This window comes from Passer domesticus, chromosome 16 (genome assembly GCF_036417665.1).
Source record: "Passer domesticus isolate bPasDom1 chromosome 16, bPasDom1.hap1, whole genome shotgun sequence".
NCBI classification, from domain to species: domain Eukaryota; kingdom Metazoa; phylum Chordata; class Aves; order Passeriformes; family Passeridae; genus Passer; species Passer domesticus.
In genome coordinates, this window is record NC_087489.1 from 3,139,189 (window position 1) to 3,152,739 (window position 13,551).

Below are 13,551 nucleotides of genomic sequence, written 5' to 3' on the forward strand. Positions count from 1 at the left end.
AGGCCATGCTGTACAGTTTAGCAAAGACAGATATGGAGTGCTTAGGGTGGTATCTGATCCCCTGAGAGAGAACACACTGCTCCCAAGGAAAGTTTCTGTCTTGACAGATGGACATTTTCCAACAGAAGGATGATCCAGTCACAAGATCCCTCTGACACAAACTCATTCAACAACACAACAGGTACAGAGAACCAAGTCCCAAAAAGCCACACTTAGCTTCTCCCTAGAGGAAGGGCTGGAGAAAACCAAGCTGACAAAGCACTCAACCCACCCAGCCTTACCAACTTCCAGGATTTAACATGCAGAAGCTTGAAACAACTGAGCTGAAGAGGAAACTCAGAACTAGAGCAGGCATCAGGTCCTTCCAACACCACCACAAGTGTCCCCAGCATAAATTTAGGTGATCCTCCTCACCCAGAGCTGCACCTCTCCACTCATTCCCTGGGTATTTGAGCTCTTTCCACACCAACCAGCAGCACTAAGAACAAAATTCCCAGTAGAATCAGAGATGGGGAGGAGAGTATCATGCAGAGGTCCCAAAACTTATTTTTTCCACCTTAAGTCCTTATCAGGAAACCATTACTGAGGAGGTGCCTGCCTGGATTCAAGCATTTCACATGCAGGTGCCACCATCCCTGTGCAGGAGGATGGAAGTTCAAAGGGAAGATTTTGCAATAGGCTGAAAGGAACATTTGCTGAAAGCATCCCATCAAAGCAGGCAGGTGTCTTCTACCCCACACACTGGACATACTTGTTCAGACAACTTCAAGAGCCAGAAGAACCTAAACATCTGTATGGTGAAGTTAATTTCCATGCACAGAGAGGAAAAAGCAAGAAAATTATTACCTTCAATCCAAACCTCAGGTTTACTAAACTTGAAACTTCAAAAGTCATCAAAATCTTCATTTTCTACACGAGTTACATAAAAAAACCCCAAACAACTCAGGGAGAAGAATAAGAAAGAGACAACTTAAAAAAACAATAAAAACCTGGAGCAGGAGATAAAAAGAGAGATTCATCAGCAAAGCTCCTCTAAAGCAGGGTTGGAGTTGATGGCAGAGGCAGTTAAACTGCAGCATTGTGGGAAGAGCTAATTTGATTTGGCTGTCAGTACCGGGGGAAAGAAAAACCCAACGAAACTAAAGCAGCTCAAACACATTTACTTCCTCTTCATTTCGTTAATCCTACCCAGGGCTGTGGCCAAGGTGAAGCTGAGTTTATTGCCCGGAGCCTGCTCTGGGGTGTGCTCTGCCCAGGTGAGCCAGCACCTCCCAGAGCTGCTCTTAACTTGTCCCAGCTGTGTTTTCCCCATGCCCCAAACGTCTCCACCTGGCTCTGCAGATGGAGCAGCTGCAGCTGAAGGCAAACACCTGGTGAGCCACAGCCCTGCCCTGCGTGCAGGGGGAGATCACAGTTACAGCAGCTCCTGCCCTATTTAAGGCCATGTCAGGGGTTTAAGTGCTGTGTTTGTGGTTAATAATCTGCTCCCTTTGAGCCTAAGGAACCTGAAAAGCTCAGCTGGGCAGCTTTGCACTGACCAGCCACCAAAAACCTCCTGAAGATGTGGAAAGGAGTGCTAAACCCCACTCAGAGTACAACACCACTGGATGTACCTCTACAAGAGCTGCATTTCTCACACAGCAGCTTTGGGCTGCACCAGCACAGGAGCTGCAGATGTGCCCAGGTCCCTGGTGGGCTCCAGGCTGGCAGCAGGCTGCCCTGGGACAGAGGAAGGGACACCCTTGTCCTGTTCACTGTTGATGTCTGACCTAGTAAATACTTGGAAATTCACTCCTCTAGAAAAACATTTGACAAATACTCATCCCCTAGGGAATGTCATGATGAGCAGAGCAAGAGAAGTACTAGGACTGTTTTTTAAGGGATTTTTATAGCAATCATGTCAAGTAACATCCCTCTTCAAGTCAATACTGCTGTCTGAACAGGCTTTCAGTCCAACAGTTCATTCTTGTTGGAGACTCCTTACAACTAAGCAGCAGTGTCAAAGAACTACCTGGTTAGCAGTGCTGCTTCAGCATTTCTTTGCACCAGTTTCCTCCAAGTTCTTGCTCAGTGATGGCAGTATTTATATTAAGAACACAAGGGTATATAAGACTACAAACTGGAGAAGCAGACAGTGCATTTAAAAAAAACTCCAAACCCATTTCCCAACAGGCTCCAGACATTTATGGCCACCAAGAACCAGCAAAAGAAGCTGTTTGTTACTTAGCAGTAATTTTCAAGTGACTTGAGCTGAATTCAGTATCACAGTCACACAGGAAAAAAAAAAACAAAAACAAAAACAAACCAAAAAACATGAGAAATGCTCAAGGCCAGGCTGGAATGGGCTCTCAGCAACCAGGGATAGGGGAAGATGTCTCTGCCCACAGCAGGGGTTTGGAACAGGAGGGTCTTTAAGGCCCCTTCTAACCCAACCATTCTAGGAATCTATGTAGTAAAATGTTGGGGGAAAGGGAGATAATTCAAGGGTTAAATGAAATCTTGCTAGGCCAAACTGACAGGAATCAGTTCCAGAAAGCCTGCAGGGTCAGCTTGTATCGACTACAGAAGATCCTTGTGCAAATTAAAAGGTTTCCCTGTCTGCTTGTTTCAGCATATGGAAAAGCTGCAAATTCACTCCCTGAGGTTTGCACTGAGGAGGCTGTTGAATGCCAGGACGAGTCTCAGGACTGGGATATTTGGATGCTAAGGAGTGCTGGAGGTGCAGCCTGCTGCCATTCTCCCACGTGTTCAGGAGTCAAGTCGAATCAAGCCAACATTTGTAAACGCCCCTCTCGGGCCCGGTTTCCAAACACCTGCATCCCTGTGTCTCCTGGGCCCCCAGCTCTCCCGTTTCTCAGTGCATCTCACTCTGAAAATACAGAGTGCCTGTCTTCCTCACCCATGCAGAACAGCTAATCCCAGCAGGATAATCCTGCTTTAATGAGAAAACTATAGGACCTTTGATAAAGCATATAAATCTTATAAAAGCCCTACTACAACATTCCTTAGTCTCTGGGACTGGATGACCGACCTCTAAAATGAATTTTGCATGTGGCTGTCTCAAAGCTGTGGAAGGTAACACGTGGCAGGGACAGCAAACTGCTCCCTCTTGCAGGACACCATAAAATCTGTAACAGTGCTGGAGGCAAATTTCCCATGCCTCTGGACATGTGTGCCACTCCATCACCAACATACCTCATCCTCTGCCTGCCACAGGAGCCAGAGGACACTGTCAGCTCCCATTCCTTTTCTCCAGCTCACAGCACACTGCCCCAAATGGAAATGGCCATGATAGAGCTGACCTGCCCCAGGTCAGGGGCTCCAAAGGTCCAGTAATTTCTTACAGCCCAACAAAGAGCTGGGAGATGGCAGGAACTGTGTCCTGGGCTGCAGCACAGCTGCTGAGCTCCAAGATAAACCTCAGAGCCTCTGCCAAACTGGGAATCTGTGTCAGGTTTTGTATGATAAAAAATAAAATATTTGAGAACAATTCCTCATTACAACTTAGGTGTAGAAATCCACAAACACTTTTTTCTGACCTCACAAGACCTTGCTCCTGCTCCAGAGAAGAGCCCAATGAATTGACATTTCAACACTTTCTTTTCCCCTCAAGTACAAACACACAACTGCTGAGAAAAAGCAGTGATGCTCTGACCTGACACGACCAGTCGTGTTGAGGGATAATTCCTGTGCTGTATCAGTGACTGGAATTACCAGGGCTTTGCCAACAATTTAATGAGATGGAAACTCATGCTTCCACTGCCAGAATTTGTTTGTCGGGCCATAAACTATTTAGATGCCCTGAATATTTTGCTCCTGTGTTATAAAACAGGTGTGAAGAGGTGCATCTCCATCCACAGAGCTGCTGCTCGGAGCAGCACGGCCTTCTGGACAGATGTAAGCTCCTGGTGTGCTGTGAGTGCTCAGGGAGAGCTGTCCACTGGCTTGTCCTTCACCAAAAGCGGCTCTCAGAGCCTGGATGGGGATGGGGTCACACCTGCCCAGAGCTCACCTGAAGCTGGACCAGCTCTGAGTGGTGCTGCCAGGTTCTCCAGAGCTTCCTGGGCCTCCTTACACCAGCAGCAGCAGGATACTAAAAATGCAGTGCTGGTGGGAACCGAGGCAATCCTTACACATGCACAAGGGAGAAGGGGAGATTCTGTGCCACCACACCAACTCCTGTTTGGTACCTGTGAGACTGAAGGCAAGAATTCCTGCATGGATCAGATCCTGGTCTTTGGTGCTCCACTGTCTTTATGCCACCAGGAAAGTCCTTAGCACTGATGGAGGATCAAGATGTGGTAAACAATGTTCAGGAGCAGTGACTGAGCCTACAAGTGGTTTTTTTCTGAGCGTATTTTACCATAAAAACATAACAAATTTAATTCCATTAGTTTTATCTCAAACTCCACTTTCTTAATTAGAGGTACAGGGCTCGAGGGGAAACTGCTGTAATTATTAAATGGGAAATAAAACCTGATGAACACAGTAACTGCAGTGACTGAAAACTTCAATAAAACTGGTAGAGAACAAATCAAGAAATATCTAAACATCACCTGCTCAACAGTTTGTGTGCTCTAATAGTTATTTACCTTTTCACATGCAAAAAGAGGTTTTATTCTCCCTCTTGCTAAAATCAATACCACACAGGAAAAAAAAAAAAGGTTCTTCAACAAGAAAAATATATTCAAGAAGAAAACAGTCAGACAAGCACCTGGGAATGTTTCTGGAGTACTGCAGTGCAAAACCAAGACCCTCCCTCAAAAGATTCCATCAATTTAACTTCTAGGTGCTCAGTATGCCTAGATAAAGAGGGAAAACCAAGCTCTCAGGGAAAAAAATCATCCCCTGGGGGGTGAAAGGACACAACCAGTGTATTCTGGAATGTGGAGACTCAGGTGGGCCAAGGGCAGTAATCTGAAGTCAGGGCTTCTGCAGCAGAGGGGTGAATAAACACCAGCAAATGGATGCAGGTGATCCACCCACAATTCCAGTTCCAGCTGATTTGCAGCTGATAGGGGAGCCACAAGAACAAGGCAGTGCCACTCCTGAGGCAGCAGGGGTCAGGAGCTGTGTCACACAGGCAGTGCCTCCCTGCAGAACATTCCTGAGGACACACGCTTGCTTTCCCAGCACCACTGAAGTACAGCGTGTCCCGTTACTCACCACGGAAGGTGATCCATCAGCATCTGTAGTGTGAAGAGGGAGGCAAACAGCAGAAGGAAAGCAAAGTGCTAGAAAGAATTCCTGGCTAGAGTTTGCTGCTTTAAATCTTCCCATGAACGCGGGCTGTGAGCTGCAGAACGGCACACTCGCACCGGGAAAGCAAAATGGGTACAAGGCTCCCATCCAACTCGGATTTAATGGCAGAGAAGATAGATCTGCTCTTTGAGAAAAATCCCAATTGTTGATTTCTATTTTGTCTGGCGATGGAGTACAGTATTCCTCCTTCCTTCCTGCCAAAAGTGGTGGAAGTACGATGTGCTTTAAAGTAATTACAGCGGCTCATCCCAGAAGTGGCTGCATTTCAAACGAGGCAGGAGATGCACAAGTGGGGAGTGGCTGCTCCCAGCTGAATGCTGAACCTGCCTTCAGACCTGGGGATGAAAAGGTTCTCTCCAAAACAAATCACATTTGCTTCTGATACCTGCCCAGTTTGACCCCTTCTGGTCTAACCCTGATGCACCCCCACGGATGGTGGAAAACCCAGGGCAGCGTGGCTCAATGTGACACTGTGGGCAGGACATGCCTTCCTACAGGGACTCAGCTAGATCCAAGTTTTTTTAAACTGGTATCTCTCTGACTCCTCAGCAAGACTTGCAAACATTTGGCTGTGCCAACCCTGTACCCCTCTAAACACTCAAATGCAGTATTTGGAAGTGTGCAGTATTTTCATTATTGGTAGAACAGCCATAATTATCCAAATAAAACTATTACTATAGTGGGCCTTTGATCATAAATAGACGTTAATGGATTTTATTACATCCTAGGAAGCGAGAGCTACAGAAAGAAAAGTATTGCTAAATGTGCTTTGCTACTACCTATCAATTTCTCCTAAACACTGAGCACTTAAGAAATACCCAAAGAAACCTACTGCATAACCATTGCAAGTTCCCCTCCGAGCTCTTCCCCTTTAGCCAGCTCGCAGGGGACGTTTCAGCAGCTGAAAATTAAAGGGTCACAATATTGAGCCTTCAGGTATCAAGTTCACAATGGAAATAGCAGCTGACACAGAAAGGGCTCTGCTGAGCACGGCGGTGATAATTCTGTTGCCTCGGAGCTGGAAGCAGCTCACTTACACAAAGTTTGTTATTTAACTCAGCGAGGAACAAAATAAAATGCCACAGCCATGGATTTATTCCTTACACAGCCTCTTTCAAATCATACTCCACACCAGAGATGTGCTAGCAGCGAGTCTCTAACTCTGGCTGCAGTATCCTCTCAAATCCAAATAACTCCTGTCGAGTGCTGGGGAAGGCAGTGATGGCCTCAGCAAGGGCTGCTTGTCCTGCAAACCTCTGCAAACTCTTCTGCTGGAGCCCATCTTCCAGAAAACTTCACAGGAGCCAAACACCACCAGATGCCACAGGTCCGTGAACAAGCAACTACAAATCCGGGATGCCCGACAGCCACCATGGAGAAGGGCAGCAACAAGGAGTGGGCAGACAGATATGCCAGCTTCCCACTTGCCCCTGCTGACACAACGCAGGAAAAGCCATCTTGCCACCCCCGGGGACTCCCCACCTGGCCCCGCTCCGCGGTGACAGCCCAGGCCTGCTGCTATCTCCCAAACAGATGCATTTATTCTCCTGAGAGCCTCCCACGTCTTATCTAGCTGGCAGTTTCCAAACGTTGAGCGCCAAGTCCAGCTAAAACCACTTTAAGCTCTTTTAGGCAACAATTCCTGAAAGCGTTTTGGCAGGGGAGCGAGGGAGGCGGGGTCCCCCTGCGCTGTCCCGCCGGGATGGGCACGGAAAGCACCCCCTGCACCCCACTCTGGAGATGCTGTAAACAGGACCTGGCACAGGAATGGATGTATAGTTTACAGAGATGCCTTGCTTGAAGCAAATTTGCCTCTCAACACATGGCCAAACTCTCACGCAATAAATTAACTATTTGGCAGCCACCAAACCAGCGCTGGAGCCAAACCAATTAGGGTTTAATGTGATCCCAATTTCCTATTTCTGAGACGGGGGTCGGGGAGGCGGGGGAAGAAGGGGGAAGAGGAGGGAGGGAGAGCAAAGTAAATCCCCTCCTGGTTTATAAATCCTTGCCAATCATCCCAGATAAACCTGTCACCCACAGCTCTAAATCTGTATTTGCACTTGCGTGCTCCGAGGGACGCGGTGGGAAAAGGCGCGTCGGACGCAGCCAGCCTGACTCCCAACATGTGTTTTCCATACTTGGGAAATTCAATCATTTAAAAAATATTTACCAAGCTTTGTCTTTAATTAGAAAAACATGACGACGGATAAGGCGAGTTATTGTTTCTAAGCTAGAAATGTCAGAGATCCTCATGATGTCAGAAGATAAACCCCATCAGCGACCCTTGGACCCGCTGCCAGGGCTGCAAATGTTTTGAGGGATTTTTTTTCATCTCCCCTCAAAGTTCAGCACCTTCCAGTCACAATTCATCGGTGGCTTCTTGGCCCCCAACAAAGCTAATCCTGAAGGAGGAGGAGGAGATGGAGGGAAGGCTCCTTCAGCAGATCTGCCAGACGGGTGTTTTCATGCAAACGAGCTCGCACAACAGGGGAGGAACAGAGGAACATTTGACTTCTTTGTGTTTTAACATCCTGGCTCTGGTACCTCCCCTGCACAACTACCTGCCCTCAACTAAGATAAGCAAATTAATCTCATCTGCACCTGGAAATGCCGCAGGCTGAGCTGTCCCCATACTTTGAAAAAGTGCTAAATTAACTTTCTGCTTAGCCAAGACCCGGGGAATACAGCCACAAAATACTGCAGCCCACAATACTCACCTAAGAAAAGGAAGCTGCCTGTGCTCCGAGCAGACAAGCAGGAGTTCTGCCTGCCCAGGACCATGTGTGACCCTACAGCTGTACCCCACACTACAGTCACTGTTCCACCTCTGTTTGATCCAACACCTGCAGCCAGATCCGGAGAGGCTCCGCGTGCACAGCTTTAAAGTAGAAAGCAAATATTTGTTTTTTGCCAACAAACAAAAGATAGCCGGGATGCAATGAGCTGTCAGGCCCATTTGTGTGCTCACCACTGCTGTTAAGGCGACTGAAGAGTCTCTGCTGACCAGGTGGGGGTCAGGAAGGGTCCCTGGACCGGCTCCTCAGCGCTGCCAGCCTGCTGTGTGGCACCAGCCCAGTCCCACCAGTGCCAGGCACTCGACGCAGCCACCCCTCCCCAGCCCACTCCTACACACCCCAAACACATACAGCCTCCCCACTTTATCTCCTTTAGGGCTTTATCCCTGTTTTCCTCCTCCTCCTGTTGCCTGCTGGCAGAAAAGGCGGGATCAAACACACACAAAGGCCAGGTGGGAGCGTGTCAGGTGACAGATTTGGAGAAACTTCCTGCTGCAGCAACCAGGTGCACTGCTAGGAAGTGAAAGCCAACTCCCAAGAGATCATGAGGATTAAAAAGTACAGATAAGCAGGGAGAAGCTGGTATTGATGCAAACAAACTGGTGTGTCTATCAAGTCCAATCTTACAGCAATAAGTCTGTAAGCATTCACTATTTGTCTGATTATTTTATATCCACAGGCAAAAAAAGGCTAATCCTGCATTTTCCATTCAAAACCGTACCTGTAATGAGAGAATTCTGTAATATTTTTCAAATATTTTTAGCAAGCTTTGAAGTGTCACCTATGGCCCCAAAGCCAAGTCGAGAGCATTTCATGTAAAACACCCTTGCAACCCAAGGCTGAGGGCTATGAGCAATGACTACCTTAAATACCAACACAAACCTACACTGGAGAAAATCCCTGCCCGAACAGTCTGATCCTTTAAATGATCCCAAGTGTGCAAAGCATGTCATTGAAGAAAGCATGTGCAGAATTTGACCTCGAAGTCCAAGTGCCAGAAAAGCTGCTACCTGTAGAAGTTAGTACTGCTCTCTCATGAAAGGTAGTAAAGGACATTTTAATTGACTTCCAAGGACAGGGTTGATTAACCTGGAGTGCACAAATACACCCAAAATGATGTCCAGGATACATCTGTAGCTGAATCAAACCAGGGTGTGTACACACTCAGAATGTGGCACAAAGAGATGGGAAGGTGACAGGGACACAGGAGAAGTTTTAAGCCCCAGCCACTGGCTGGACAAATGCCTCAGGAAAGTGGTTTTCTGCAAGAGTTCCAGGTAAATCAACAGCCTGGGTGGAAACTTTTCCCTTGAGACTTTTTACATCAGAGAGGTGAATTCACCTTTCTGGGTCTTACAGCCACCTCCTTCTTCTGAAGGGGAAGAGTTCACCTCTGGTTGTTGCCAGCAAGAGGGAAACCTGAGCAGTTCCCCCCTTCTCCAGTGGCTCATGGCAGCCTCTCGAGGTGCCTGTGACTCCTTGGCAGCTCAGGATGATGGAAAGCACTCTGCTCACTATTCCACTCCAGTCCTGCTTCCAACAGAGTCAACTCCACAAGCCCTTCCCCAAGTACAAACCCTTTTCAATCCTCAGAGTGCCAGCAAATCAAAAAAGTCTTTTTCTTTTCTCTGGCTGCTTTAAAAGTTAAATTTATTTCATTCTCCTGAACACTGGCACAAAGGAAGATGAACACCTAAAGCCTTTCATTTTACAGCATATGAAAATCAAGACTAAGTCCCTGAACGATCCATTTCAATTTCTGGCCATTGGAAATATCCATGTAAGAAGAGCATATTCATGAGAGCCAGTATGTGCCTTGAATGAACAGGGAACATCCCAAAGTTTCCAAGCAGTGCCACATTTCTTCTTTCATTCCCCATGGTTAGTTTCACACTGATCCACTTCCCTGTAACACACACCCGAAGAAATCAAGCAACCTTCTGACATTGCCAGGATCCGTAAAAATCAGAAATTATTGGGCTATGCAGATAATTAGATTTATAAAAATTATGAGTCTACAGCTGATTATTCACTTTTTTGATAAACCCCAACAGTTTGGGCTGACAATGGGCCTATGAATCAAGTGATGTCTCGTGCAAGTGTTCACACTGTTCAATAGCTGGCACTAACAGGGCATCCTCACCTGATCTATCTACAAAGGTCCTGATAACTACAGCATATATGTGTGCTTATCTTTATAACGCAGCTGCATGGCTCAGCAGGCTCATCCTTAGCATTCCCCAATGGATGCTGGCCACAGACACATTAAACTGAATAAAAAACTATATTTTATCTCTCACTGAGTCACTCCAAGCATTCTAGGTGCCCTCACCCTTCCTGCCAGGGGTCTTGCTGTCCCTGCTGCCATAGGGTCAGTGATTGCTCATTTCTGTCAGCAGGACCCAGATGAAAAGCCCTAATCAGAAAACAACAGACTGGTTTGGGCTGCAAAGAACCTGAAAGATCACCCTGTTCCACCCCCTGCCATGGCAGGGACACCTTCCACTGCCCCAGGCTGCTCCAGCCCTGTCCAGCCTGGCCTTGGGCACTGCCAGGGATCCAGGGGCACCCACAGCTGCTCTGGGCACCCTGTGCCAGGACCTCAGCATCCTCACAGGAAGGAATTTCTTCCTAATTTCAGAAATGCTTTAATATTGCAAAACTCAACAGCCACATACACATCCATACATTCCTGCCAGGATCCAATGAAATATTCACACAACTTGTCCCCTGTTGCAGATAGTGTCACAGCTGAGAGGAACCGGATTCACGTACCCACCCTGAAGCTATGATGGAGGCACAAGATCCCTGTCTACCTTAGCTTCAAATATTTTTAGCAGGATTTCAGTGGTCTGACTCTCCTCCCTGTGCTCAGTCTGAGGGAAGCAGGTTGGGAATGTGACCAGTCCCTGCACACACCACGAGCAGACACACTGGGTGGGATTAGTTTCATCCAGCTCCTCACTACCAAAGCCTAAGCCGGGCTCTCCTGGACTCCCCTTGCAGTCAATGAAAAAGCCCAGGCACCTCCCGTGAGGAATTTGTCTCATTCAGAGAGAGGTGTCCAAGCCTGGAGAGATGAATCACCCTCAGCAGCGCCTGTTTCTCTGATGTGACTTCAAAGGGAGCTTGGGGAAAGGAGACTGAGCACAGACTTTGGACAGCGGGGTTAAAGCACACGATCTCACCCGAGCTCCTTCTGTGGGGCCTTCTCTTCAGAGCTGACAAGATGAAGGTCAGGAGCCAGGTGCCCGGGCTCTCCAAAGCCACGTGGACGCGGACACGGCTCTGCCACCACGGTGCTCCCCAGGCACCTGGGACACCGGCTGGCTGAACTCCACACACTGATATATTTCCACATGCCTTGAGGGGTAACAGCCTCACCCCATCATCTCCACACATTCTGCCCTAGGCAGCACCATAAAGTATAAAACCAACTTGTATAAAACCAACTTCTATCACTTGGTAATTCCTTCTCCGTATCGGGAATGCAGCTTTCAGAGTGGTTTCCACATTAGCATCAGCATCTATCTTTACACTGCTTCCCCATGAGCAATCACACTTCATTTTAAGATTCCTGAATTTCCTGAGCTTTGGGATGTGCTTTTAACTGCTTTTCTCCCTTTCCTGAGCAATGACTTACCCACAGAGCCACCTTGATCCAGCCCACGCGCGATGGCCATGGCTGCACACAGACATCCCGGCTCCATCGCCCCTTGCTCCCCTCCAGGACACTCAATTCCCATCCCAGCCGTGCACGAACAAGCACGGGCCACAAAACGCTCAGGAGGCTGAAACGCGGCGAGAGGCACCACGTGCTCTCCTGCCAACCCCAAAGCTCTCAGAGGGCACAACACTTCTGGCAACAAGATTTTGGGGACATTAACGCAAATGGAGCTTTGGACAGCCGCCCTCCCATCTCCACGGAGGAGAGCAGCAGGATTTGTGCGCACAGGACTCGCACACACGGTGCCAGGTCGCTGCGTGCCCGCAGTTTGCAGCACGGGAAGCCCTCGTGCGCGGCTCTGCCGTGGGTATTTCACTGTGGGTGTTTCACGAGGTGTCCCAGACACGGCAGGGCCGTGTTCCGGTGCCGGGCCGGCAATGTGGGCAGCGCCGGAGGCTGCAAGCCCGCGCTGGCCGCAGCACCGCGGCCGGGCACTGCCGGCCCCGGCCCCGGCTGCACCCCTTGTTCCGCAAGCCCTGCAGCCTGGAAATCCCGCACCAAGGCGGGCACTGCCGGGCCGGCCTTGCGGCTGGGGGTCCCCAGGCCCACACTCCGGGGCAATGAACCCGCACGGAGATAAACACACGATAATCAGAGGTGCGACTACAGCTGCGACACAAAGCGCGGGTCCCCCTCCCGCGCCCGCTGCCCCCGGCCCGGCGCTGCCTCCCGCCCGCTCCCCGTGCCCCGCTCCCGGCTCTTACACTGGCAGCTGCCCGGGATCCCCACCATGGCCCGGATCCTCGGCGCCTCCTGCCCGGCCCGGCCCGGCCCCCGCCGTGACGAGCGCGGGGCGCGGCCTCCCCGGCCCGCCCCGAGCCGCGGCCGGGCCTGGCGGGCCGGGCTCTGAGGGTGTGGGTGAGCTGGGGCCCGTGCGGCGTGTGAGCTTCACAGAGCCCCTGGGCAGCACGCCACAGCTCACGGAGCTGCCCGGCTCCTCTCGAGGTGTAATACCCGTGCACAACCCCAAAGGTGTTAAAATGCCTGTACACACATCCCCAAAGGTGCTGCAGTGCCTCTACACCCCCAAAAGATGTTAAAATTCCTGTACACTCCCAAAAGATGTTAAAATTCCTGTATATATGTCCCAAAAAGTGCTGCAATACCTGTACAACCCCAAAGGTGTTAAAATTCCTGTATACACATCCCCAAAGGTGCTACAGTGCCTATACACCCCCAAAAGATGTTAAAATTCCTGTATACACATCCCCAAAAGTGCTACAATACCTGTACAACCCCAAAGGTGTTAATATTCCTGTACACGCATCCCCAAAGGTGCTGCAGTGCCTCTACACCCCCAAAAGATGTTAAAATTCCTGTACACTCCCAAAAGATGTTAAAATTCCTGTGTATATGTCCCAAAAAGTGCTGCAATACCTGTGCACAACCCCAAAGGTGTTAAAATTCCTGTATATATGTCCCCAAAAGTGCTGCAATACCTGTACAACCCCAAAGGTGTTACAATTTCTGTACACACATCCCCAAAGGTGCTGCAGTACCTGTACAACCCCAAAGGTGTTAAAATTCCTGTATACTCCCAAAAGATGTTAGAATTCCTGTATACACATCCCCAAAAGTGCTACAATACCTATACATCCCCAAAAGATGTTAAAATTCCTGTATACACATCCCCAAAAGTGCTACAATACCTGTACATCCCCAAAGGTGTTACAATTTCTGTACACACATCCCCAAATGTGCTACTGTACCTGGACACCCTCAAAAGATGAGAAAATTCCACGATACATGTCCCCAAAGATTTTA

General features: G+C 48.9%; 1 protein-coding gene across 5 annotated transcripts in view; it reads right to left on the reverse strand.

The window, feature by feature from the left end:
• CBFA2T2 (CBFA2/RUNX1 partner transcriptional co-repressor 2) overlaps window positions 1–12,621 on the reverse strand; it is a 59,693-nt gene extending 47,072 nt beyond the window's left edge. For 4 of the 5 annotated variants that reach the window (XM_064391457.1, XM_064391455.1, XM_064391456.1 and 1 more), the window contains exon 1: window positions 12,492–12,621. In XM_064391457.1, the coding sequence (XP_064247527.1) occupies window positions 12,492–12,519 (28 nt within the window). In that variant the 5' untranslated portion in view covers window positions 12,520–12,621. Of the gene's footprint in view, window positions 1–846; window positions 991–12,491 lie in introns of those variants that run through there. The other variant, XM_064391459.1, reaches the window with a different exon arrangement.
• Between the last annotated feature and the right edge of the window lie 930 nt (window positions 12,622–13,551).